A 26,686-nucleotide genomic window follows, 5' to 3' on the forward strand; every position below is an offset into this window, starting at 1 on the left:
ATACACATAAGGCTTTTGAGATAAACACTCTTAAAAATATTTTTATTATTATTATTATTATTATTATTATGGTTCTGTGAAGAACCCTTCCATTGCAAAAAAAAAAAAAAAAAAAAAAAAACTACCACTACCAATTATTACACTAAGAAAAAAATGGTTCTTTGAAAGGTTCTTTGGGGAACCCAAAATGGTTCTTTGGTTCTATTACATTGCTACATTAAAAAAAAAAACTTTTGGAACCTTTACTTTTAAGAGTGAAGAAAATCATAAAAGTCTACAAGGCTACACCTTGATTCATGAATATACTTCCTGCTCAACTCTGTTCTGCACAGAAACAACCACTTTAACAACTGGACTAATAGATCAGTCTCAAATTTCACAAATGTGTCTGATATATATATGAAGACTTTCAGTGCAAAACCCTCTAAAAGCTACCTTGGTCAAAAATGAGATAACGATACTGAGTGAATGTTCTCTGCACATAGTATACGTTTATCAAGTGCTTTTACTTCAAACCCGGTAAATCCCAGCCTCAGCTCATTCAGAAGTACCGGTAACCTATACATAGGAGCATGACAAAAAATGCTAATATTAAAAAAAAAAAAACATCAGACTGACTTAGAGGCTTTTGCATCTGAAGTCTTCATATATAACTCGTGCCTTAACAAAGTAAAGAAGAAATACAGACGAGACCCTTCATGGTAAAGCACTAAAAGTGTCATGGTATTACCATGACATATTATCAGAGTCCAAGTTTCTGAACAATTTCAAATTAACTGATATTTATGCAGATAATATAATTTCTAATGGGAAAAAAATATATATTTATCTTCATTTATGTATTATATATTACACTGTTCAAAAGTCTGCTCTCCAAGGCTGTATTTTTCTAATAAGAAATAAAGTAAAAATATTAAGCTAATATTGTGAAATATTCTTACAATTTAAAATAATTGTTTTTTTTAATTCTAATATATGTTCAAATGTAATTTATTCCTTTGATGGCAAAGCTGAATTTTCAGCATCATTACTCCAGTCTTCAGTGTCACATGATCCTTCAGAAATCATTCTAATAAGCTGATTTGCTGCTCAAGAAACATTTCTTATTATTATCAATGTTGAAAACAGTTGTGCTGCTTAATATTTTTTGTATAAACGATGTTACTTTTTTCAGGATTCTTTTATTAATAGAAAGTTCAAAGGAACAGCATTTATTTTTGTAACATTGTACTGTCACTTTTGATACATTTAATGTACCTTGATAAATAAAAACTTCTGAACAGTAGCGTATATGTATATGTCTATATATATGTTTGAATTTTTTAAGTTTAGGACCACACTAAATCCATTCTATTACCATGTTATTTTTTTCTAAATCCACAGACTGGTCGATATCAATGATGCAACAGTACAAACAAATACATTTCACAGATTTCTTGAGATAAACGGGAGCTACAACTTTTGGCAGGCACAAATACCCCTCAAAGTTATGGCACACAACAATGAACAGCTTCTGTCACTACACAGATGATAGTGTCTTTGCTGTCTGGATTTTGACCACAATCCCTTTTTCATCCACACAAACTACTCTCTTGATCCATTGTGACTCTACAGCAGCACCAAAACACTGGGCAGCAGGTTCAAAACCATTTATTTCCAAGCCTCTGCACATGTAATATAACTCTAAGTACCAGCACTTTACCCGATAATGACATGTCTCAGGCTGCTATACATCAGTCATGTTTCATTCTTCTCCATCTCCCGCTGTATGTTTTTCTATTCATGGCTGAATCGTATGGCCTCGAATACCTCTGCACTGTACATAATACAGCACTGCATGATCTGTTGCATGAACACTATGATTCTCTATTATTTGATTTTAAATTTTTAAAGGTTTTTCTCACAGTTGGTTCTTTTATTTGCTCTGAACGTGAGCCCACGCATGCCTATTTTTACATGGTACTTATGAGTCCTGATTGTGGTATGTTTATATCATTAATGTAGGCAGGAAGTACTAGCAAAAACTAGTAGCTACTGTATATAACAACTCAGAAGATGAAGATGCCAGTTTTTCTGTCCCTTTAGATTTACCACCAAAATGGCACTTGAGTCTGTCTGCCATGAATGTTTAGCGATACGCCAAATGGGAGCTGCTTTCCAAAAGTTCCAAAACATGCAGCAATTAGAAATTAGCATTATTCTGTAGTAAGTGTGAGTGAATGGAACAACACTTCATTTCCTGAAATGCTTTTCGTTGAATATCAAGTTATCAACTATGCCATTCGACTTCTTGTGTGTTGTGGCCAATTCAGTTCAAATTCCAACTAATGAACAGAAAGGAAGCCAATTGTTAGTTTTTGAATTTTGCAATCCAACCAAACAAACCGAACTCTGAAGTCAAAAATATTTGGGTCTGCATCAAAAGCACTAGTGTGAAAGCACCCTTAAAGGGATAGTTCACCCAAAAATGAAAATTATCCCATGATTTACTCATATGATTATCTTCTTTTAGACGTACACAATCAGAGATATATTTCAAAATATTCTGGCTCTTCAAAGATTTATAATGGTAGTGAACGGGGGGCCTGTTTTGAAGCCAAAAATAAATGCATCCATCCATCATAAAAAATAATCCATACAGCTCCAGAGGGTTAATAAAGGCCTTCTGAAATGAAGCGATGGGTTTTTCGAGTATGAGGGGTTACTCATTTGGTGCAAGTCAACTTGCGCAGTTGAGTACAGTCGTCTGGCGGAAGCTAGTTATTTTAGATTATAAAGTTTTATATATGGATATTTTTCTTACAAAAAACCAATCGCTTTGCTTCAGAAGGCCTTTATTAACCCCCTGGAGCCAAATGGATTATATTTATGATGGATGGATGCATTTATTTTTGGCTTCAATACACGCCCGCCGTTCGCTATCATTATAAATCTGGAATAAATATATTTTTTTAAATATATCTCCGATTGTGTTCGTCTGAAAGAAGATAGTCATATACACCTAGGATGGCTTGAGGGTGAGTAAATCATGGGATAATTTTCATTTTTTTTGGTGAACTATCCCTATAAAGTGTTTTTAATATATAATCAATTTGAATTCTATTTTAAAATTGCATTAGTAACTGGCAGCTTTCGGTTTCAGGCAAATATAAACAAATGCTTAAGGTAATGTACAAAGTTTGTTAGATGTCCAGTCATTTTTGTAATTTCTACAAATCAGTGCAAGAGATCATGTGCAACCCACAGGTACAGTAAGTTGATTCTGTGGAATGAAGCAAAGACACATTTGATCTGTCTGATCAGGATCAGAATTTCCTTGTGAAAATACCAGAAGTCAAAACTTTCAAAAGAGTAACTTGTTTTCTTTTTCTTCTAATTTATTTCATTTCTGAACTCTCTTCATTTTACTCTTTGCTTTGCTTTACATCAACAATCTTGGCAAAACACTTAGTGTAGTCCTTGTCGGAAAAGGTAATACACAAAAATGCACAGGCAATTTCAACGTTTCTGGTGCAGGGTTAAAATCTGTGACAAGAAACAATTGTAAGCTTCTCACAAAGATTTGGCAACACACATATAGAACTGTACATCAAAAACATTTCGCCTCTAGATCTCCATGTGTAAACAACCACATCAAATTGGTCAGTCAATAACTTATCTGTTAAGAGTCAATAACACTTGAGATTTAACAGGAATTCCGTCCTCAGTTAATGTTGCTTACCAAAAATTTCGTCATTCATGGTTGAGGAGACACTTAAAGGCATTGAAAGTCTTTTTCAATTGCCACATCAGGTCAAAAAAGAGTACAAAAACAGACAATGCCAGATCACAGCAAATGCACAAAGGCTCGCAGAGTCAGATGTTCCATCAAAGACAGCCGGCTATTCCATGTTCTTAAAGTTCTTAAAATAGATGGACTGAATCATCGGAAAAGCAAGGTGAGTGTCCTGTCTCTTGTTGTTTCTAGGCAGGGATTCATGCTCACGCACACACACATTCTGATGGATTTCCAATATCAGTCAAGCCTCATAGTGACAACTGCCCACAAGCCCTTATTTTTCCTCCTGGAGACTTGGTCGCCGCATATGTACAGAACAACTGCTTTAAGGTGGCCGCATACTTCTTCAGAACACTCACAGGTAGAGGGAAATCAGTATTATCTCAGCTTAATGCAGATAAATGAACCAGGAGCTTGAACCAATGACTGGCTAAATATGAAGGAAGCAAGTGTGAAGATTTACACTTTTGTTCCACATTGCGGAATCTAATGTGATGATGAGAAAATTAACAGCTTTGAGAAGATAACGGCCAAGAGCATCCCTATAATCACACCCCGTTGCTTCATGACAGCAAAAAAATGAGCTGATTGCTATGAATTTATAGACAGAATTAGCAAACATGTACTGCACTGTTGTTAATGTATAGAAATATATTTTAGGATATCACTATTTTAGTGCAAGCTGCACAAACGTTGATTGAATATAGGGTTGATTCAGGTCATTTTGGCCAGGTTTTACCATTTAAAGTGTCCCAATTTAGCTGAATTCACTCCAAATTTCAAAATGAAAATATGTATTTGTTTCTCCCTGATTCTTTAGAGTTGAAGCCAAAACATGAACCATATTTGAATTTGTTTTGAAAATAGCCAATAGCCATTGTTCTTTATACAAAGGTACAGTTTTATTAAAAGTATAATTGCATTATAACTCACTCTCCTATGACTATAAATCAATACTTTATTAAAATATATACACTAATGCTCAAAAGCTTAGGGTTGGTAAGATTTTTTCAAAATAAGTCTTTTATGCTGCATTTATGTGATAAAAAGTACTGTAATAACAGTAATATTTTAAAATATTAATACAACTTAACTATTTTTTAATACATTTTAAAATGTATTTTATTCCTGTGATAGAAAGCTGAACTTTCAGCATAATTTCTCCAGTCTTCAGTCACATGATCCTTCAGAAATCATTCTTATTTGCTGATTTGGAGCTCAAGAAATGTTTCTTATTATTATCAATGTTGAAAACAGTTGTGCTGCCTAATATTTTTGTGGAAACCGTGATACAATTATTTTTCAGGATTTTTTGATGAATAGAAAGTTCAAAAGTACAACGTTTATTTGAAATGGTAAAATTTTTACATTGTAAAAAACATTCTCTCTTTTTATCAGTTCAATGTGTATAAGTATGAATAAAAGTATTAATTTCTTTGAAAAATCTTACTGACCCTAACCTTTTTAACAGTAGCGTATATATATAAAATTGAAGAAAAACATAATTATGAGTATATAAAATAAATGTATTTTATATTTATATAGGTGTAAATGATTTATTTTTTTAATAAATTCAACAAAATAAAAGTCTTCTTTAACACATATTTTCTCAGTTCTATTTTGTCTGAAGAATCGGTGCTGAATTTCTAGCCAAGTATTTTAGCCGGTCTAATCCTCAAATCAGTAAAATCAGGCCTAACATGGTATATCTTGTTGTCTCATGGGGGAAAAAAATAGGGGAAAAAAACAACTACTGACCAAAACGATACCTTAATGGAACTGAAATATGAGTGTTCTGAAGAAGTATGAGCCTGTGATTCTGTTTTTTGTTCATACTTTATCTATAAAAAACAATAAGTGGATGTAGCAATGCACATTGTTCAGCTTTCAGTGTAAACCAAAATTGGGTCAAACCACATCCTTTTTCACTATACTTCAAACCTTCAGTGCCTCATGCACGCCTACAGCCGACAGTCGCCGGTTAATGTTCCGGTACCTGCAACGGAGCAAATCCCTGTAAGTGGAGCGCAGGTCCCGATTAAAAAAAGCATAAATGAAGGGGTTCATTAATGAGTTGGCATATCCAAACCATAGCAGCGTCCTCTCAAGCCATATTGGTATGCAACTACACTTAACCCCACATATAAAGGGTCTCGCTGTAGATAGAATAAAAAACGGCAGCCAACAAATACCAAAAACTCCAACTATCACGCCCAATGTTGTAGCTGCCTTTTGCTCTCGCTTAAAAATGGAGATATTCTGTCGTTCACGGCTGAGAAAACGAGAAAGAGCAGCACACTCCTCAGCTACGCCAGGTGTGTGTTGAGGTTTTAGGCCTTGCATCCTCAGGGCTTCGCTGGCAACTGTCTCCAGGCGTTCCCGACGGGGGAAGTCGGTAAAACGATGTTTGGCGCCACTTTTTCTGGCAGCCTTGAAGATCTTGTAGTACATGAAGAGCATGACGATCATGGGGATGTAGAAGGCCACGGCGGTGGAGTAGATGGTGTAGCCGAAGTCCTGGCTGATTAGACAAACACCAGCCGTGTTAACGTTCTTCGCCCAGCCACAAAATGGCGGCAGTGTGATGGAGGCAGACACAAGCCACACGCCAAAAATCATCTTCGCCATCAGTTGACCATTTTGACGAGCAGGGTAGGTCAAAGGGCGGGTGATGCCAAGATACCTGCAATCAAACAAACAGTTATAAGACATTATGATAAGATTGTTAAAGCCACTATGAAAACAAAATAGACAATTCCCTTTTTTTGCATGGAATATGGAGGTATTTATTATAAATGCTATGCACATAATTTTTATTTTTTTTAAAGTTCATGTGCCCTCGTAATCTTTAATCAGAATAACTCCCCCTCTCTTGCAGCAACATCTCTTCTATGATGACTTGTTTACTGGCGCGAGGGCGGGACAACCTGTCACTCACATGAGATCCACCAATAGCAAACCATCTAATCAATTCCCCATAGACAAAATCAAGTCCCACCCTACACTTTTTTTCTTGCTTGATGTAACAGACGTAGGCTAGTAAGAGCTGTGCGTATAAGCCCTGAACTCAAGAGGTGCTCTAGCGACTGACACTAGAGACTGCAGTCTTTAGCCTCCTTGTTAGAGCACCCACCATCCAATGCGGACGGGCCCAGGTTCGTGTCCAGCTTGGTGCGGGCAGGTGGGAACTAGAGGGGCTACATTGGTGTTTCACTCAGATATATGTCACAATAGGGAAGAAAAGACTATTGGAACTTCAGAATTTCGTGCCAGCTTCAAATATATTAAAGCTGAAGTGTGTGATTTCTGTGTAATAGCTTTGGAAAATGAAACTTGCAAAATAAAGGCCATCATTTACTCACACTCATATCGTTCCAAACCTGTATGACATTTTTCCAAGAAACTCGAAAAGATGTTTAACCAAAATCTGATAAAATCCATAAAAACATAGTCCATTCTTATGAGCTATATTCCAATTCTTCTCAAAGTTAATCTTTTCCTTCATAGCTCTCAAACCTCATTTACGTTTACATGTATATTCAATATGCCGTATCCAGATGCCACACCATGTTTGACGTCAATAATGCCAAATTACATTGATTCATCTGTCTTGCTAGTGATTGTGATTCACCAAATTTGAATATGTGCATATTCAGATCATACTAATGAGATTTGACAGAGACATACAGTGACTAACAACTTAAATTTCATATGACTGCACAAAACTTGGAATAAAGTGCATGAATCATTATTCATCTCCTTTTGTGTTTCATAGAAGAAAGAAAGTCATGCAGGTTTGGAACAAAATGAGGGTAAGCAAATGACAGAACATTCATGTTTGGGAGAGCTATACCTTTAGGATGAAATAAGAGAAAGGAAAAACAATTGCCACATATCACCTTTAAAGTTCAGACTAAGATCAAACTAATAATAGTTTGATCTTATATATAAGCATATAATTTACAAGTGTAACTTCTTTACCAAAATCATTATATACTGCAGATGCATTAACTCGCCTCAAGCTCGTTTCCTAGAATTCCACTCAATAAAACAATAGGTGGTATTTCACAAGAAGCAAATGAGAATGAAGTGAGACATTCAGCATTCTAAAAAAAACATAAGTTCACATCAGGGGCATACTACAGCGCGACGAAAGCATGGTGGTGCAAATTACATTTGTCTGAGCAGCTCTTGTCTGAACCAATCAGCACCCACTCAAGTTGAGTTGAGCAGGAGCGCAGCATTTGAGAAAAATGCATGAACAAAAAAAGATCAATTATATTATTGCCACTTCTGCTGCTGAGGAAATTGACCTTGATGTCGCCATTGCGTCTGTTGTGGCTAAATCGCAAGTAAGAACTGCATTTAAAGAGCGTAAGATTACAGCCCTTGAAGGTTTGATGAAGGATTCTCATTGCCATGACCCCTGCCCCCAGGAGACACTTATGCAAGAACGTGCTTTCCATAGAGATCTAAATTTAATCTCTGTGCAGTTTCCATTCTTGCTGGGGTCGTACTGAACCCACAAAGCACAACAAAGCTGGTGAGTTTAAAATGGCTCTGCACAGTTAGTATATGACTAGATATGAACGATACTGAATATGACAGTTGGGGATCCAAACATGAGATTTATAGCTAAACATTAATCAGACAAATAAAAAAAAGTATACCATAATGCTAAATGTATAGGTCATACTGAACTTGCGGCGTAGTCACATTGTATATCAGGGGCTTCTATTGAGTAGTCCTTGACTTTTATGAACTGGTTCATTTTAGTTTGTGCCGTATGTTTTTGATTCACTAAAAAGAACCGGTTTCTAAGAGTAATTTGTTCCTGTGTAGTCTGTCCAATTCACAAACAAATGACTCCTATGAACTTGTTAGTAAATCAGGGGAAAATAAATTAAATATTTTAGTGTAGTTAATGTAGTCTGATTCACTAATTACTCTTTTGATTCAGTCCTATTAATAAATCATTCAAAAAGTCTAATGAGCTGACATAGCACTTGAATCAATCAGACAAATCCTTCACTGAATTAACTCACTGAATCCATTAGAGCAGTTTCTGAATGAACATTATCACTTCCAGTGATGGAATATTTTAATTTATTACGCAACACTATGGAATACTTCATTCTTATTGGTCCTATTATTTGCCGTCGTCCTTGAGTATTTGTTTTCTTAGAGGAAGCTTTAAGAAAATTATACAGATAAAATCATAAGATAATAATTTCAAATTGTTTCAGATTTGTTTAATGGGTCTGTGGTCTTTAGCGTCCTTGTTAGCACGCCCACCTCCCATGCCAGAGACATAGATTCGAATCACGCTCAGATCGGGTCGAGTAGGAACGGTTAGGTTTAGGGGGTTTTAAGGCCCCGATATCCTCACGGCGAAGTTCTTTTCCTTCTTCGTTTAGGGGTAAAATGAAGTTCGAAATACATGAGCAGCGATAAACTGTTATCAAATCTCTGATGCCGTGCACACTGCTAAGAGCGGCGTTTATATGAATATGTAAATATGTGCTGTGCGCTTTGCTCTCAGTAACAAAATAAACTCAGTAACAAAAGAAAATTGAAAACAGCAAGCATTTTAATAAAGAATAAGAAAAGCATCTGATCATAGCAATGTGGATATGTTTGTTTGCAGGAGCTCTGCAAATTAGTACTCCAGTAAAGTCACGTCACGTTTATTTATATGGAATTTTATTCAATAGATTGCTTAAAAGCAAGCAGCTTTACAGTATCAAACATGAAAAACAGTGTCAGTGCCTCATTTCATCGGAAGCTCAACTTAATTTTCTACTATAAAGCAGCTATCCAGTGTGTTCACATTTTCACCCGTGGAGATCTTACCTCGACGGACTCAAACAGACGAAATGAGTCAGAGAGGAGTTCCTTGTGAAAGAAGGCGGAGCCTCAGTGCACACCTCCTATTAACTCATTGGCACAGACCAATGGTAGGACGAAGGTGTTTTGCAGCTGGAGCAAACTTTTCCTGAGATTTCGCTTTAGCAAGCGGTTTCAAACTCCCAAAGCGAACACAAAACAAACTTTCTTTTGGCCTGATTTTATTCGAAATGACTTCACATCAGTTCATTCTTCGATTTCGTTTGAAGTATATCGGGGCCTTTAGGGGGGTGAGTGTAACGAAGGCAATCTAGTAAGAACCTCACTCCCCTGGCCTCAAGATGCATGCTAGCGACTGATGCCAGAGACAGTGGTCTTTAGCATCCTTGTTAGCGCACCCACCTTCTATGCCAGAGACACATGTTCGAATCCCACTCGGACTCGTCTAGTAGGACCGGTTACATTTGGTGCCGTGACCCGGATGAGAGTGAGGTTTAGGGGTTGAGTGTAACGGAAGGAAGCTAAGAGTTGTGTGTGTAAACCTCAGTCCCCTGGCCGCAAAAGATGCGTGCTGGTGACTGATGCCAGAGACTGTGGTCTTTAGTGTCCTTTTTAGTGCACACACCTCCTATGCCAGAGATACAGGTTTGAATCTCGCTCGAAGCAGGTCGAGTAGGACCAGTTACATAAAGCAGATGTAGTTAAGTACATGTACAACACTGATATAAAATTCCTGAAGCACTATATCCTATATGCAGTGACAACTCAAAACAGAATCTCCATGGCACCAGCTCTGGCTTAGACACCATCAGCTGCATAAAGTAAATGATTCAAACGTCCCTTTAAGCAGCTTAGCAGTCAAACACCCATTGGTTTATGACTCCCAGGGCAGTGTAGAGGTCTGCGGGTCATGTAAATAACATGGCCATTATTTATGTAATAAAACTGAGGGTACAGGAGGTTCCAAGGCTAGAATAATATTAATCATAATTCTAGGTCATATGGAAAATGCAGTCTGACCTTTCCATGTAATTCTTTGAACAACATGTACAATTTTCCACTTCAAATCGAAAAACAAAAAAAGTCTTATGAGAGACCTTATGAGTTCCTGAAGGTACAAATAAGGTTAGAAGAGGTTCAGGGTACACTAATCATATACAGATCTCAGGTGACTGCATTATTTGTCAACATACCATTGATTTCTTGACGTGCAATTTTTTTTTTTTTTTTAACGTGGTAAAAAGTTGAGTGTACCTTTAATGTTTTAGTTTTTGCCAATGCTTTTATTTTCTGTTTTATATATGGATGGCAATTCTCAAATCTTGGACTATGTTGTTATCATTCTGAGTCTTGAGGGTTTATATAACACAACATTCTTCTTCACGCATGGAAAAGAGAATCTGAACTCTTCCACTTAACATCAAACCTTTTTCTGCTTTCATTGTTTTAAATTGCATCCATGACTTTTCAAAAGCGTCTAAATGCCAGTTTAAAATAGTAACCATGGGAGCCACTTCCATGAGCATCTAGAAAATTCCTGGCTCTTCTTTTCTTTCTCTCTTTAGCAATATTATTTTATTTGTCTTGGGGGGCCATTCTGTGGTTTTTAATGTACATTAAGGCAGGGTTAATGGAGAGGATGTTTAACTTCCGCTATTTTGCAGAAGAGCGGTGAAGTGATTTCTATTTGATTACCTTAACTTTGAGTACTGGTGTGCCACAAGGATGTGTGCTGAGCCCCCTTCTTTATGCACTTTTCACCCATGACTGTCAAGCTATCCATGAATTGAATCAATTCTAGTTAAATTCGCAGATGATACGACTGTCGTTGGGCTTATATCAAACAATAATGAAGTTGCATATAGGGAGGAGGTCCAGAACCTGACAACATGGTGTGACATCAACAACCTGGTCTTAAACATCAAAAAGACCAAAGAAATTATTGTGGATTTTAGGACCACTAAAAAGATCACCCACAGTCCTGTGAATATTAAAGATGAGGTTGTAGAGAGAATCCCCAGCCACAAGTTCCTGGGAGTTACCATTACAGAGGATCTCTCCTGGGGTGATAATACGGCATGTTTAATAGGGAAAGCACAACGACGCCTTTACTTCTTGAGAAAGCTAAGAAGAGCTAACCTTCCTCAGAATCTGTTAGTCAACTTCTACAGATGTACCACAGAGAGCATCTTGACTAACTGTATGACAGCCTGGTATGGCAGCTGTACTAAAGCTGCCAAAAAAGCTCTGCAGCAGGTTGTGAAAACAGGACATTGTTGGCACTGATCTACCATCTCTTGAACATCTTTATAAAACTCGCTGTTTGAAAAGGGCCAATAACATCATTAAGGATATCACTCATCCTTGTCACAATTAGTTTCAGCTCCTAAACAAACTTAAAAACAGTTTTTTTCCCACAGCAATAACTCTGTTGAACTCTGATATGTCCCTGACCATGTAAAATTACCGCTCAATAAGTTCAACAATAATATTTATGCTGCCATACTTTAAATTACTTGTCTTAACACTGAAGTTTATTTTTATAGTAGTATTTATTGTATGATGTCAATTATTTAACTATCTATTAGTAACTGTTTCATGTTTTTAACTAATGTATTTTAGTGGATGTTGTTGGTCATTTGTATTGTCTTCTTAATGCACTTTGGGGTTGGCACAAGATAAATTTCATTGTGTCACACAATGACAATAAAGTACTTGAACTTGAAGAGAAAGTGATATATTTAAAAAAAAAAAAAAAAAAAAAAAATGAAAGTCAAGTACTGCTCAAAAAAAAAAAAAAAAAATCCTTCACAGCTCTTTAAAGGGTTAGTTCACCCAAAAATGAAAATAATGTAATTTATTACCACCCTCATGTCGTTCCAAATCCGTAAGACCTTCGTTCATCTTCGAAACACAATTTAAGATATTTTTGATGAAATCCGATGGCTCAGTGAGGCCTCTATTGCCAGCAATGCCACCGAGCCTCTCAAGATCCAGAAAGGTACTCAAAACATATTTAAAACAGTTCATGTGGCTACAGTGGTTCAACCTTAATATTATAAAGCGACGAGAATACTTTTTGTGCGCCAAAAAAAAACAAAATAACGACTTTTCAACAATATCTAGTGATTGGCCAATTTCAAAACACTGCTTTGAATCTTTTGTTTCGAATCAGTGATTCGGAGCACCAAAGTCAGGTGATTTCAGCAGTTTGGCAGTTTGACATGCAATCCAAATCACTGAATTGAAACAAAAGATTTGAAGCAGTGTTTTGAAATCGGCCATCCCTATTAGTTCGGTGGCATTGCTGGCAATAGAGGCCTCACAGAGCCATCGGATTTCCTCAAAAATATCTTAAATTGTGTTCCGAAGATGAACGAAGGTCTTACGGGTGTAGAACGACGTGAGGATGAGTAATTAATGACATTATTTTCATTTTTGGGTGAACTAACCCTTTAAAAGCACTGGAAAATACACTGTCATAACATGCTAAGAACCACAAAACAATGGAAAAACATATATTTCTGCATATTGATTTTGATTCTTTGCCAAATAATTTTGTCAGATAAATATATATCAAATATTTTATGATATATCAAATATTATGAAAATGTAGGGTTTTTAAAAACAAATATCCCCTCTGGACATCACTTTTGGCCACAACATATCTTAAGTATCTTAAAGAAAATAAAGCCATATTTTATGACCATTAATATTATTTGCATTCTGACATTATTTCAAATATACTAGAGAATTAGGCAAATTTCCCCCACAAATTATTATCATAATGCATCTAGACATTTCACTTTTGACTGTTTTTATAATTCCCATTATTCTCAAAGACCTCTGATTCATATATATATATATATATATATATATATATATATGTGTGTGTGTGTGTGTTTTGTGTTTTTTATTTTTTAATCCTATAATAATTGTCACAGTTAACAGTAACAGAAAGCCATTTCACATTTCTCTTGATTTTTTGTAATATTAGACAATCAATTCTAGTTTACTGTAAAGTAAAGAACCCGGGTAAATGGAGGATAAGACATGGCAGGAAAATGCATACAGGTCCGTCTCTGAATGAACTGATGAAGAGTGACATTCAGAGGACAAAAATAATCAAGCAAAGGCATTTAGAGCGGCCACTGCCCCTTCATCTTCCTCCTCCAGCTCAAGCTCTCTTCTTTACACAAACTCTCCATCAAAACACCAGTTTCTTCACCATCTCTCGCTTTATCTCTCCACTCCATGTTGATCGTTTCTGAAATTCTCTTTCTCTAGTCATATAGGCCACTTTTATGGCACTTTTTTGAGCAAATTAATGTGACTTATCTGTTAGGTTTGTTGTGGAGCGGTGTAACGTATGCTTACTCTGCATGTGCATGATGTATTTTGTGCAAAATACACAGCGATCACACTTATGTAATTCACTTTGACTTATGTAAGTCATACAGTATAATGTAACTAAAAATATCTGCACAATGGATAAATGCATTCACTTCATCAGCAAAAAAAAAAAAATCTAAAGGGCAAAGGATTTCTGCTTTTGCTTACATACATATCTATTCCACTACAAAAGGTGAGAATTGTCCAACCTGACAGCTCCTTTTTCACTTCTCTGCCTGCAGCCGCCTACTCTCGTCTACATTCAAGACGAGTCGTTTGGCATCTCAAATGAGCCTAAAAGCCAAAAATTGCAGAGGCTTGATGGACGATGGCACCACAGCAGCGTTTCGGTGTTGCCAGATTAAAAATTGCTCCAGCAATGTTTTCCTTAAGAGACTCTCTCTAAGTCCCTCTCTATGGATTCATCATCTCACTGAACAACATCACTAAAATATTTAATGACATCTGTATTCTTTTTGTTTATCCCTGTCTTTGTTTCTCATTCTCGTTCAGTGTATTTTTCAATAATTTATACCCAAATCCAAAGAGCTTTAGTGGTATGTTTGGTCTCTGTCCAGGCTACAGCAAGTATTTTTTTTAGGTCAGGGACAAAACCGGTGGCTATTTTCAGAGACGGACAATATTTATCTGAATACAAGTAGATTCTTTCCATGTGAGACTAACGTCTCCCCTTTAGTTAATATTTGTTATCATCATAATACAAAAATACTGACCCTAAATGGTTTATATAGGGTCAGGAATATGTAAAAACAGAATTTAAGATTTAAAGTGACAGTAAAGATATTTGATGATGTAATATGAATTTATAATGAATTACAAAATATTTCTCTTTCAAATAAATGTTGTTCTTTTCACAAGAATGACTTCAACATATATTAAAATAGAAAATAGTTGTTTTAAATTAAAATATTTCACAATATTGCGGTTCTTTATTTTTAAAATCTCCCATTTCTGATTTGCATACTTCACAAATCTGAGCACAGTGGCATTGTTGAGATTTGTAAAGTCTCATTCGTATGCTTTAACTGGATTAAAAGAAGATTTGCTTCATTTTAATCCAATTGCTGTCTAGGAGAAACAGTTGGAAAGAGATCTCTGATTTTTACAGCATTTTTAACCAGCTTACCTTACCTCACTCTTATTTTTTGTAATGGACACAGTTGGCAAACACTGCCAGATTCAATTATTTCTACTACACACCTTTAACTGACTTTATATTTGTAGCTCACTCCACATAACCTTGGGCTTAAAAGCCGTGGAGCTGCACTTTTTGGATGAAGCCTATAAGCACTTGTGATGGACCTGCCTTTGACTTTGTTTCTTACAGAACATTCATCAACTGAGTAAAAGAGATGCAGTCGTATGACAACTGTGTAAAGTGACTTTTAAACCTTTTAGTGGCAATGACCTGGGTTTGAACTCATAAACAGATTGACCCTTTTCACAAAGCCTGACATTTTAAAGAGAGTAACTGAGTGGAGTGAAGTTGCATTTAAGCGATAGGATATATCAGAGACTTCACGTGTTAAGTGAAATCTATGGGATGCATGGTATTATTTGGAGAAGAGCACCATTTCAAACAGCCTCTCTATAAAACAGCTCTTAGCAGAGTTGGCTAAAACGACAAGCTTGTTTTTAAAGGAATGATCCAGGTTCAATACAAGTTCAGCTGTATTGACAACAGCTGCCTGCTGTCGATTACAAAGAACAGTTTCAATTTGTCTCTCAGTCTATGGTATTTGTAAGCTTGATTTTGTTGTTGCTGCTGTAACAGTTCTTTCATACAAATTTGTGTGATATTTGAACTTTAAAGTTGTTTAAACATTCTTTATAGAGGTTAGACTACAGCTCAACGTGGATGAACTTCTATTTGTTTCATTACATTTTACATTACATTTATGCTTTTTTTTCCAAATTAACGTACATTGCTTTTAAAGTATACATTTTATCAGTTGTGCACTACTGATGGAATTCCTGTGGATGGATTTTTCTCTTTGTAAACCACCAGGGGGCCCCGCCACAAAGTTATTTTTGGCTATAATAAGATATAAAATATAGCAAAATATTGGCAGGAAAATGGAGAAAACAAGGATGCATAAACCCTTTGAACACTGAAACTTAGCTGTTCAGCTGGCTTTAAATATTATACTTTTACTTCATACTGATAGATACATCTAATTTTCTAAAATTATATAGTGTGTGTGTGTGTGTGTGTGTGTATGTATGTATATATATATATATATATATATATATATATATATATATATATACACACTTTTTAATATACTTTTACTTCATATTCATATTTTTACTATTTTTAAATAAATTATTTTAATTATTTATTTATTAATTAACAATTTTAGAATTCTTTAGATATTTTTTAAGTGTTTACCTATGTGTATTAGGCGTATTTACGTTTTCATTTTTGTGTGTGTGCATTTCAGAAACAGTCACATTTCAGAAACAGCCCTGCTCTTCTTGTATGTACTGTATGAAAGTTGCCAGGTTTTCAAAACATCCCCTTAAAAAAAAATGTATTCTTCAAGTAAACTTAAGAAAAGTTCAAGTATATTTTAAGTATACTTTATGCAATAAATATACTAATATTAATGTACTAGTATTTCAATATTGCTTGGGACTAAATTGGCCCAAAAAGTACTTTTAAGTATACTTTAAGTGTAACAGTAAATTTTTGTACTGCAACTATAATACAATTGAGATTATAGTTATAGTTTACTAGTTAAATACTTGCACATTTTTTAGATTATGAAAGCACACTTTGAAGTATGCTCTCGGTAAACTACTAGTTTTCTTTAAGTGAACTTATTGTCATACCTATAGTTCATTAGTTATATATTATTTTTGCACTTTAAGTATACTACTATGTTCCTATTTAGGTATTATTTTTTTATACTTGAAATATACCTTTAACTGTACTTTAACTCTTTCCCTGACAGCATTTTAAAAAAAAAGTTGACAGTCTGCGTCAATATTTTTGATAATTAAAAAAAAAAAAAATCATGGCACCCAGAATATTTTGTTGCATGAATACTAGATCGTATTTAGAATATGATCAAAACATAGATGGAGTTTGATTTATATGTTGTTTAATGTTTGATGATCATGTTAATTTACATGTGCATAAGCAATGCTTCTATCGCTTGTTTCTGCTGCTTCGCTTGTGTTTTGATCTGGAGATTCTGTACTCTTTCAAAAGATGCATAATAGCACCCCATAACATATAATAGTGAAAACATGGATTGTTGGAAGATTACATCATTGGCAGAGAAATGATGGAAAATTCAGTCAACGGTGGAGAAAGAGTTAAGTAGATTTGAAGTAAAATCCTATGTAGACTAGTACAAAAAAAATTCACATACTCAGAAAGAATTAGGAAACATATCTCTTTTTTATATAAATAATTATTTTCAAACAATGTAAGTTTTTAATACAGTATGTAAAACTATGTGGAAAAAGCCTATACTGTATTTAACAGGCTACTCAATCAAAAAATTGAATACAAGTATAGGCCAAATATACTTTTCTGTCAGTATAAGTCAATTATACTCATGTAATTTTATAATTCTGAGAAATACATAAAGTACTACATAAAAAGTAGACTGAAAGTATGCTTTCTTATGTTTACTTTAAAAGTATACTAATAGCACAGTTGAATAAACTTCTTTTTGTAAGACTCATCATGCTGACAGATTAGATATACATTTATTCATTTGGGAGATGCTTTTATCCAAAGGAATTTACATTGCGTTCATGCATTCTCTGGGAATCAAACCCATGACCTTGGCGTTGCTAATGCCATGTTTTGCTGTTTGAGCTACAGAAATGATATAGCTCTGGCACAATGGCAGACTTCCATTGTACATGCATTTTTGCAAACTGAATTTTTAAAATTGACGGATGAGTCAAAATCAGTTGCTTTGAATAAAAGTGTCTGCTTAATAAATACATGTAAATGTACTGACAGCTACATATACTGCAAAACAACAAGTTGTATTGAACCCGGAATATTAAACATGTGACTTAGAAGGAAAAATAAGTCATTTCAATGACACGTTCATGTAAAATCAGATGGTTTATTGCCAAATTTATTCTTCTGTGACAGTAGTAGCTAAAAAAACATTCACGTATTGGCGGTCCTTGGGGGAAAGTCATGAAAACAAATATCACAGGGAATAAATCAGGACTCCAGTCCCATTTGAAGCTATATTTAAACAGCTCTATTTTGATTTATTATTGGCTTCATAAAACCTCCCTACTTAATTGTGCAATGCAGATTGAGGGGCTAATTGCTCTCTAAATATGTCATATGACACATGTCCTACTGAGTTTATTCGCGACAAACACCAATAGCTCCTCATTTATTAAGATAATTAATTGAACAAATTTCCTTAGTGCTGCTAATATGCACACAAGCAGCAGCTGTCATCCTAAATACTTAGTGCTGTGCCAGGCAGACAGAGAATGAATGCATAATGCATTTGAGTTAGAAAATGTCACGTTTGAATACACTAGTCTGAGCTTTAGATCACATGAAGACAGGATACTCTGACAATATTATGGATGTACCCCCACCACCACACCCAAAATACCGCAAAAGAAGAAAAGATAGCTGAGAAGAAAAATTCAAGGCATTTGATGCATCCAGATTATTAAGTTTTACAACTATTGTATAATAACTGTACTAAGTAACACTACTTTTGTCAATTTGAATTTGTTTGTGCACTAAATGCCTCATTCAGCCAATGAACTAATCAAGGCAACAACAGATTTCTTGTTCAGCAAATTTTGCTATCTTTGTAAAGGAACAATCATCCTACAAAGCAAAGATATTCAGGATTTAGTTTTAATTGGTTGAAATCACAGTAGCCCACAACACTTGACACACAAACTGTAAGAATGGTGATAATTAACAAATGTAAAAAGATGAGCTCTTTACATCACAACACAAACAATTAACAATAATGACAAAAATAACAACAAATTGTTTTTAAATGAAGTCAACAAACAGCAAAACAATAATCCTATAACAGTAAACATATAATTTATTCATGCTGCAATGTACGCTGGGAACTCACTAACCCTTAATATTTCAGTACTATGAAGTTCTTTGTTCAGACAAGTGTGTTTGACTAGTTGGAACAACATTTGGGAGAATTCTGTTGGCCTGACATTGGGTTTTTATGTAGTTTCAAGAAAATTATGACTCAAGAAGTTAAGTAAACTGGAAAATATATAGTTGCTTTATTACCGGATGAAAATAAGTATCTTTTCTATAAAATATATATATTTTTCATTCATTCATTCACTCATAAATTGTTCACAAAAGGAAATGGTCAGTGGTTTAACTTGGGATTAAGTTAATTTACAATGTAAAGCTTGACATATAAAATATATATATAAATATCAGCAATTGTACCAAACTGCATATTTGCATATGAATAAAATTTGATGTGTATTTTTTCCTCCTCGAGTATGAGCTTCGTATTCTCTTATATATTCATACTATGAGCCATAAAAGCCTGACATACCAAATGATACTCAACAAAAACTCATATGCTATCTTTTTTTGTCTAAAAACTGTTGCATAAAAAAATAAAAAAAAAGTGTTGCTAAGTATAAACTATAAATCAGATGACAGAAGGCATGTAGTTTTGATCATGTTGATAATTAGAAATGTTCATATGAAATATTATACAGTATGCTTAGGCTTAAGTATAATCTTTTTTTGTCATAAAGAATGTTGATATTTAATTATTCCATCCTATTATCTTTATCAAGATTCTCAACATACTGTTCAGGCATGCCAATGATAATATAAGTGTCCCATAGCATACTGAATTATCATAACGGAGTAGATTTGGAATAGAAATTGTTGAACAAACATTTAGACAATCAGATGTCCTTGAAACATGCAGAGTATGACTAAACAAACAGTTAAACTGATAGTGAAAGATCCTAAAAACTAAACTTGAAGATTTGTAGTTGCAGAAGGTACTGCATTCCAGTAACAGTTTGCTGTGACTAAACATAGTTTTGTTTCAGTTTATCTGCAGTATTGGAGGAACAATTCAGTTCAACAACTTTGAAGTCTTTGTTCAGGCAGCAGTGAAATTTAATTGTTTCAATAAAAGATACACACACATACATACGAATGAGGGGAAAATGCATCAGGGAGGGACCATGCTTCATAGATACTGTATCTCCCTCCCTGAAATATAAAAATAAATATAAATTAAATATATATATATATATATATATATATATATATATATATATATATATATACAGTGGGTACGGAAAGTATTCAGACCCCCTTAAATTTTTCACTCTTTGTTATATTGCAGCCATTTGCTAAAACCATTTAAGTTCATTTTTTTTCCCTCATTAATGTACACACAGCACCCCATATTGACAGAAAAACACAGAAGTGTTGACATTTTTGCAGATTTATTAAAAAAGAAAAACTGAAATATCACATGGTCCTAAGTATTCAGACCCTTTGCTGTGACACTCATATATTTAACTCAGGTGCTGTCCATTTCTTCTGATCATCCTTGAGATGGTTCTACACCTTCATTTGAGTCCAGCTGTGTTTGATTATACTGATTGGACTTGATTAGGAAAGCCACACACCTGTCTATATAAGACCTTACAGCTCACAGTGCATGTCAGAGCAAATGAGAATCATGAGGTCAAAGGAACTGCCTGAAGAGCTCAGAGACAGAATTGTGGCAAGGCACAGATCTGGACAAGGTTACAAAAAAATTTCTGCTGCACTTAAGGTTCCTAAGAGCACAGTGGCCTCCATAATCCTTAAATGGAAGACGTTTGGGACGACCAGAACCCTTCCTAGAGCTGGCCGTCCGGCCAAACTGAGCTATCGGGGGAGAAGAGCCTTGGTGAGAGAGGTAAAGAAGAACCCAAAGATCACTGTGGCTGAGCTCCAGAGATGCAGTCGGGAGATGGGAGAAAGTTGTAGAAAGTCAACCATCACTGCAGCCCTCCACCAGTCGGGGCATTATGGCAGAGTGGCCCGACGGAAGCCTCTCCTCAGTGCAAGACACATGAAAGCCCGCATGGAAGGACTCCAAGATGGTGAGAAATAAGATTCTCTGGTCTGATGAGACCAAGATAGAACTTTTTGGCCTTAATTCTAAGCGGTATGTGTGGAGAAAACCAGGCACTGCTCATCACCTGTCCAATACAGTCCCAACAGTGAAGCATGGTGGTGGCAGCATCATGCTGTGGGGGTGTTTTTCAGCTGCAGGGACAGGACGACTGGTTGCAATCGAGGGAAAGATGAATGCGGCCAAGTACAGGGATATCCTGGATGAAAACCTTCTCCAGAGTGCTCAGGACCTCAGACTGGGCCGAAGGTTTACCTTCCAACAAGACAATGACCCTAAGCACACAGCTAAAATAACGAAGGAGTGGCTTCACAACAACTCCGTGACTGTTCTTGAATGGCCCAGCCAGAGCCCTGACTTAAACCCAATTGAGCATCTCTGGAGAGACCTAAAAATGGCTGTCCACCAACGTTTACCATCCAACCTGACAGAACTGGAGAGGATCTGCAAGGAGAAATGGCAGAGGATCCCCAAATCCAGGCGTGAAAAACTTGTTGCATCTTTCCCAAAAAGACTCATGGCTGTATTAGATCAAAAGGGTGCTTCTACTAAATACTGAGCAAAGGGTCTGAATACTTAGGACCATGTGATATTTCAGTTTTTCTTTTTTAATAAATCTGCAAAACTGTCAACAATTCTGTGTTTTTCTGTCAATATGGGGTGCTGTGTGTACATTAATGAGGAAAAAAAATGAACTTAAATGGTTTTAGCAAATGGCTACAATATAACAAAGAGTGAAAAATTTAAGGGGGTCTGAATACTTTCCGTACCCACTGTATATATATATAATAACTATGAATCAGAAAGAGGCTTTAAAGTTGTTTCTGCTTTTAGTGGGCTTTTGCTCTAGTTTGTGACAGACAAGACTGCTGTTCAGCTTTGGCCATGTTTAGGGCCCTTAGACTTCAATGAGAGGTTGATTTCTGACATTGTTAAACTGAAACAAGAGGCCACAGAGGGATAGAAGAGGCCAAAAAGACCATTTATTAAAACTAAAATGCAATACGTAAATATATTTTGGGGTTGGTAAGACTTGTTCATGTTTTTTTTTAAAAGAAGTCTCTTATGCTCACCAAGGCTCCATTATTTTATCAAAAAACAGTAATATTATGAAATATTATTACAATTAAAAGGGGCCTTTTTCAGAGTCTTGATTTTAGGTTTTCATGCTTGAATGTTCAATAACACAATATTTTTCACATATTATACATTATTGCAGCACCTCTCTTCCTAGTCTGTCAGTAACACTCTGTTTAGTTCCTGACTCTATGAAGACCCTCTTTCTAAAAAGTCTAAATCTGCAATGTGCTCTGACTGGTCGGCTGGACCACTGTATTGTGATTGGTCAATTGCTTTGAGCGTGTTTCGGAAATGTCACGCCCCTTACCATAACTGCGAGTTTCATCAAATTACCAATGCTTATGAAGCAACATTACACACTAAAGAAAGTAGTAGAATGAAAAGGTAAAAGAAAAAAAAGCACAATAGGACCCCTTTAAAATAACTGTTGTCTATTTTAATATATTTTAAAAAGTAATTTATTCCTGTGATGGCAAAGCTGAATTTTCAGCATCATTACTCCAGTCTTCAGTGTCACATGATCCTTCAGAAATCATTCTAATATGCTGATTTGGTGCTCAAGTAATATTTCTTGATATCATCAAAACAGTTAAAAACAGTTGTAGAAAGTTCAAAAGAACAGCATCCATTAGAAATACAAATTGTTTGTAACATAAATATCTTTACTGTCCCTTTTGATAATTTATTGCATCCTTGCTGAATAAAAGTATTCATTTCTTTAAAAAGAACCTACTGAGCACAAACTTTTGAACTGTAGTATTTACATCAACACATATTTAGCGTTCAGGGCTGTCCAGTCACAGTGATGTTATGAGGAGGAAGATATACGTGTGAGGCAGTACAAACTATTTTGGAAACTATTTTGGACCCGACAGGAAGCCCACTGCCTCTTTGTGAGGCCTTACAAAGAGGGTGTTTACATAGATGTTGTAAAGTCACAGCATTAAAAACAGCCCATTTACTTCTAAAGGTCAGATAGAGGCTGGAAAATGATCGCAAAAAAAGCTAAATCATGATGGTTTTTAGTGCAATAAAAGCCTTGACTAACATTACAAGTGGACCTCAGGGAGCACAATGAAAAATGATAAAAAGTGTATGATGATTCTGACATTTTAAGTCTTAAAACGAAATACTTTGTTATTGTAACTGCTTAGTTTAAAGCACTTGATGGTGCCCTGTCATCTAAATATTACATTTAAAACTCACATGGTCATGCAATGCTGTATGTCACACAAAAGAACTGGCCTGGGAGCCACTTCTGAAAGACGAGCGTCCCATCAGAAAGTCTGTCTTTGTTTATTTTCTCTTTGTTGGTGGCACGTGTCCTAAAATACTAGTTGAAATTTAAATAACCATACTTCAAGTATCTAATACCGTTTTTATAGCTTTGTTTACCAGCCGTTTCCCACGGCACTACAAGTAAAATCGATACACTATATAAACTTAAATTAGTGCCTTTTAATGACATCCAGTATCATTAAATAAATGATTAAATGTGGTTTACATGAAGGATTACTGCAATTGCTCATTCATTTCCAGAGGGAGATGATATTTCATTCATTAGTACTAACATCTGCGCTTACGTCTGCTGGCAGGATTATGATATATTGATCTGTTCTGCTCTACTGAAGTTTAGCATTCATAGACTGTAAAGCCACAACACTGTATGACTTACTGCTCAAATAAATGTAAGGGATCTTAAAGCTAATTTATAAATTTCCTTTTTTTTACTACATTCAATATTTAGAGAATATCTGGTTTTATCCATGAACTTCTCCATTTCATTTCCTGAGTGAAGCCACATTTTCTTTTACCCTCAGGTGCATTAGCAGCATATTTTATTCACTTTGGAAGGCCAAGTCAATATCTAGTTGTTTTTCTTGTCCCACTTCACTCAACGGCATAAAAATTTTGTTTATTTGTTTTGTTCCTGTTGTTTGTTTGATGCGTTTTAATATTTCAGAAAAAAATATATTGGTTTCCCACAGCAATAGTTCATTGGTACACTATATATATGGAAGCCCGTTTCTGCCACATAAAAAAAAAATCATGCTTAGGTAAATCTTAATTGTGACATGAAAAGTCAAAATTAGTAAAGTTCCTAAACATAATTGGACAGCAAACCAAATATGTTTAACCTTAATAGCTTAAAGATTATATAGACAAACGAACTCGCGAATGACGAACATACTATATTACGACATACTATAGTCATGTTGTGATTTCTACTCAAGTCACCGATGACGTATGATTTTTGATCACACGTCACTTAAAGGGGACATCGGATGCCAATTTTCCACAAGTTAGTATGAAAAGTCTATAACATACTTTGATTAAAATTTCTGAATGGTTGTGTAAAAAAACACCCTTTTTACCTTGTCAAAAACCCTTTAAATGATAATGAGCTACTGTTCACCCCACCCCTATCTTCCGTGGGCGGGCTGTAAACACTATTTGGCAGGTATTGCATTGAACTCACCATTCTTATTTATGCAGTTATAAATGCTCAAAAATTATTAAAATATATTTGAAAATTACTTGTTAGTCATTAACTAACACCTTTATAAACCTTATTTTAGTGTTACCATGTTATCTTTACATAAAATGTACACAGTTTGTAATAAGACAATCACCTTAATGCATTGTTCATTATAAATGTGCAGTTATGAATTAGACTGAGAAGGTTCTAAATAGAAATGACGGCATATATGTTTGTTCGACTATATTATTTTGATAATGAACAAGCTGCTATGTCACGTTTGCAGTGCTTTGTTCTGTGTGCGTGAGGCGCCGGCGCGATCAAACAGCAGTCTTTGCAAGGGACTTGCCTCATCATCATGCAACAGTTCGTGGCCAGGTCAGATTATGTCAGAGTTTGTTGTCGTTTGTTGGAAAATCATACCATACTGCTTTTGAATCCGATGTCCCCTTTAAGGTGTGGCTATGATGGAAGGTGTCCGAAGGCACAGACCCAGAGCTCCCCAAAGCCGAAAGCCCACGGTGGAGTCGAGGGAGGGAGGAGCCAAAGTGGTGTAGTGGCTGACGACAGCTGGAGAACGACCGCGGGAGACGGAGCTGGTGGACTGAAAGGCGCAGATGGAAGACAGAAGCCGGTGTGACGGAGGACAGAGGTGACGCCGAGGGGAAGGAGGAACCCGCTGCAGCCGTAGAGGTGGAGGGATGGAGTGGAATGGACAGCCTGAAAGTCCATGGCGGAAGAGATAGGATGACTGACCAAGGGGGAGCCGGCAGGACGAGGGAACACGGTTGAGCCGCAAGTCCGAGGGTCTCCGGTGGAGCCGAAAGTGGGAGAAGCCAGGACGGAACCGACAGGTCGACGGGCCAAGGTGTAGCGAAGGGATCAGAGGCCGGAAGCAGAGCCATAGAATCCACGTTCGCAGGCGCTGCTGGTGTTTGCGTGACCTCAACGTCAAAGCGGGGCTACCACGGAGATGCTGCAGGGCTGCAAATCACCGGTAGCGATGGGGCTGGAGGACTGGCTGAGTACTCAGGTGCCATAGATAGGAGACTAGAGAGGGCCACACAGTCAATACAGGTCAGTGAAAGGGTTAAATCCCAGTCCATAGTATCCTCCATGATGTCATTAAAAAGCAGTAAATCCGAACAGACAGACAGATTCAAATCAAAACAGTTCTCATAATCCAAAGAAGGATCAGATACCGGGTGGGCTAGGGAGGGAATCAACAAGTCCCTGTCGAAGTCCATCAGCCAGTCCTCCGTTTTTGTCGGCCGCTGATGTCACTGGCTCACACCCCTGGTCAGATTTTCCGGGGAGTTCCTCCTCCGGCATGATGGTGGGTGCTGTCATCCCTTTCTCGGGCACTGGCTCACTCGTCACCGCAAATAACTCCTCCTTCTCTGTGGGGGGCTCAGGTGGCTCCCTCACGGTCGTCAATGGTGGAACTTGCTCTGAATCTGGCTGTGTTCCGAATCGAGACGCGACGCTCTCCAGACACCGTATAACGGTCTCCCTCCAGTCTAGTCCGGTGGTGTCTGGGAGGTCGATGCCTTGATTGAATGTGTCACCCCTTCATTGCTGTGCACTTTTTTCTGCATCGTGGATGATTTGTTGATTGTACACACAAAAAAGTCTCTGTATTTTTGTATTTTTGCATATTTCCCATTCATTTCCAATGGAAAACCACCAAGTGTGACTTTTTTTACTTAACCTCCTCTTCCACTCCTCCATGACAACATCACGGAGCTGGTGGATGTTAGAGACCAAGGGTGTGTCTACCTGAAGAACATAAGTCTGGTGCCTTTCTAATCCTTAAGTGTGATTGGCCACTGGTGTCAGAAGTGGCCACGGTGTTGCCCACCCTAGTGTGGAACTCATTTGTATAGCATAAAGTACAGCGTTAAAGCAGTGTCTTGTTTTGTTTACCTGTTAATAGGTCTG

General features: G+C 36.3%; 1 protein-coding gene across 1 annotated transcript in view; it reads right to left on the minus strand.

The window, feature by feature from the left end:
- Positions 1-2,917: 2,917 nt before the first annotated feature.
- Positions 2,918-26,686, minus strand: part of htr7c (5-hydroxytryptamine (serotonin) receptor 7c) — a 50,100-nt gene continuing 26,331 nt past the window's right edge. Inside the window, exon 3 of the mRNA XM_051894185.1 lies at positions 2,918-6,461. Within this exon, the coding sequence (XP_051750145.1) occupies positions 5,714-6,461 (748 nt within the window). The 3' untranslated portion in view covers positions 2,918-5,713. The remainder of the gene's footprint in view (positions 6,462-26,686) is intronic.

Source organism: Ctenopharyngodon idella, chromosome 5, assembly GCF_019924925.1.
Source record: "Ctenopharyngodon idella isolate HZGC_01 chromosome 5, HZGC01, whole genome shotgun sequence".
NCBI classification, from domain to species: domain Eukaryota; kingdom Metazoa; phylum Chordata; class Actinopteri; order Cypriniformes; family Xenocyprididae; genus Ctenopharyngodon; species Ctenopharyngodon idella.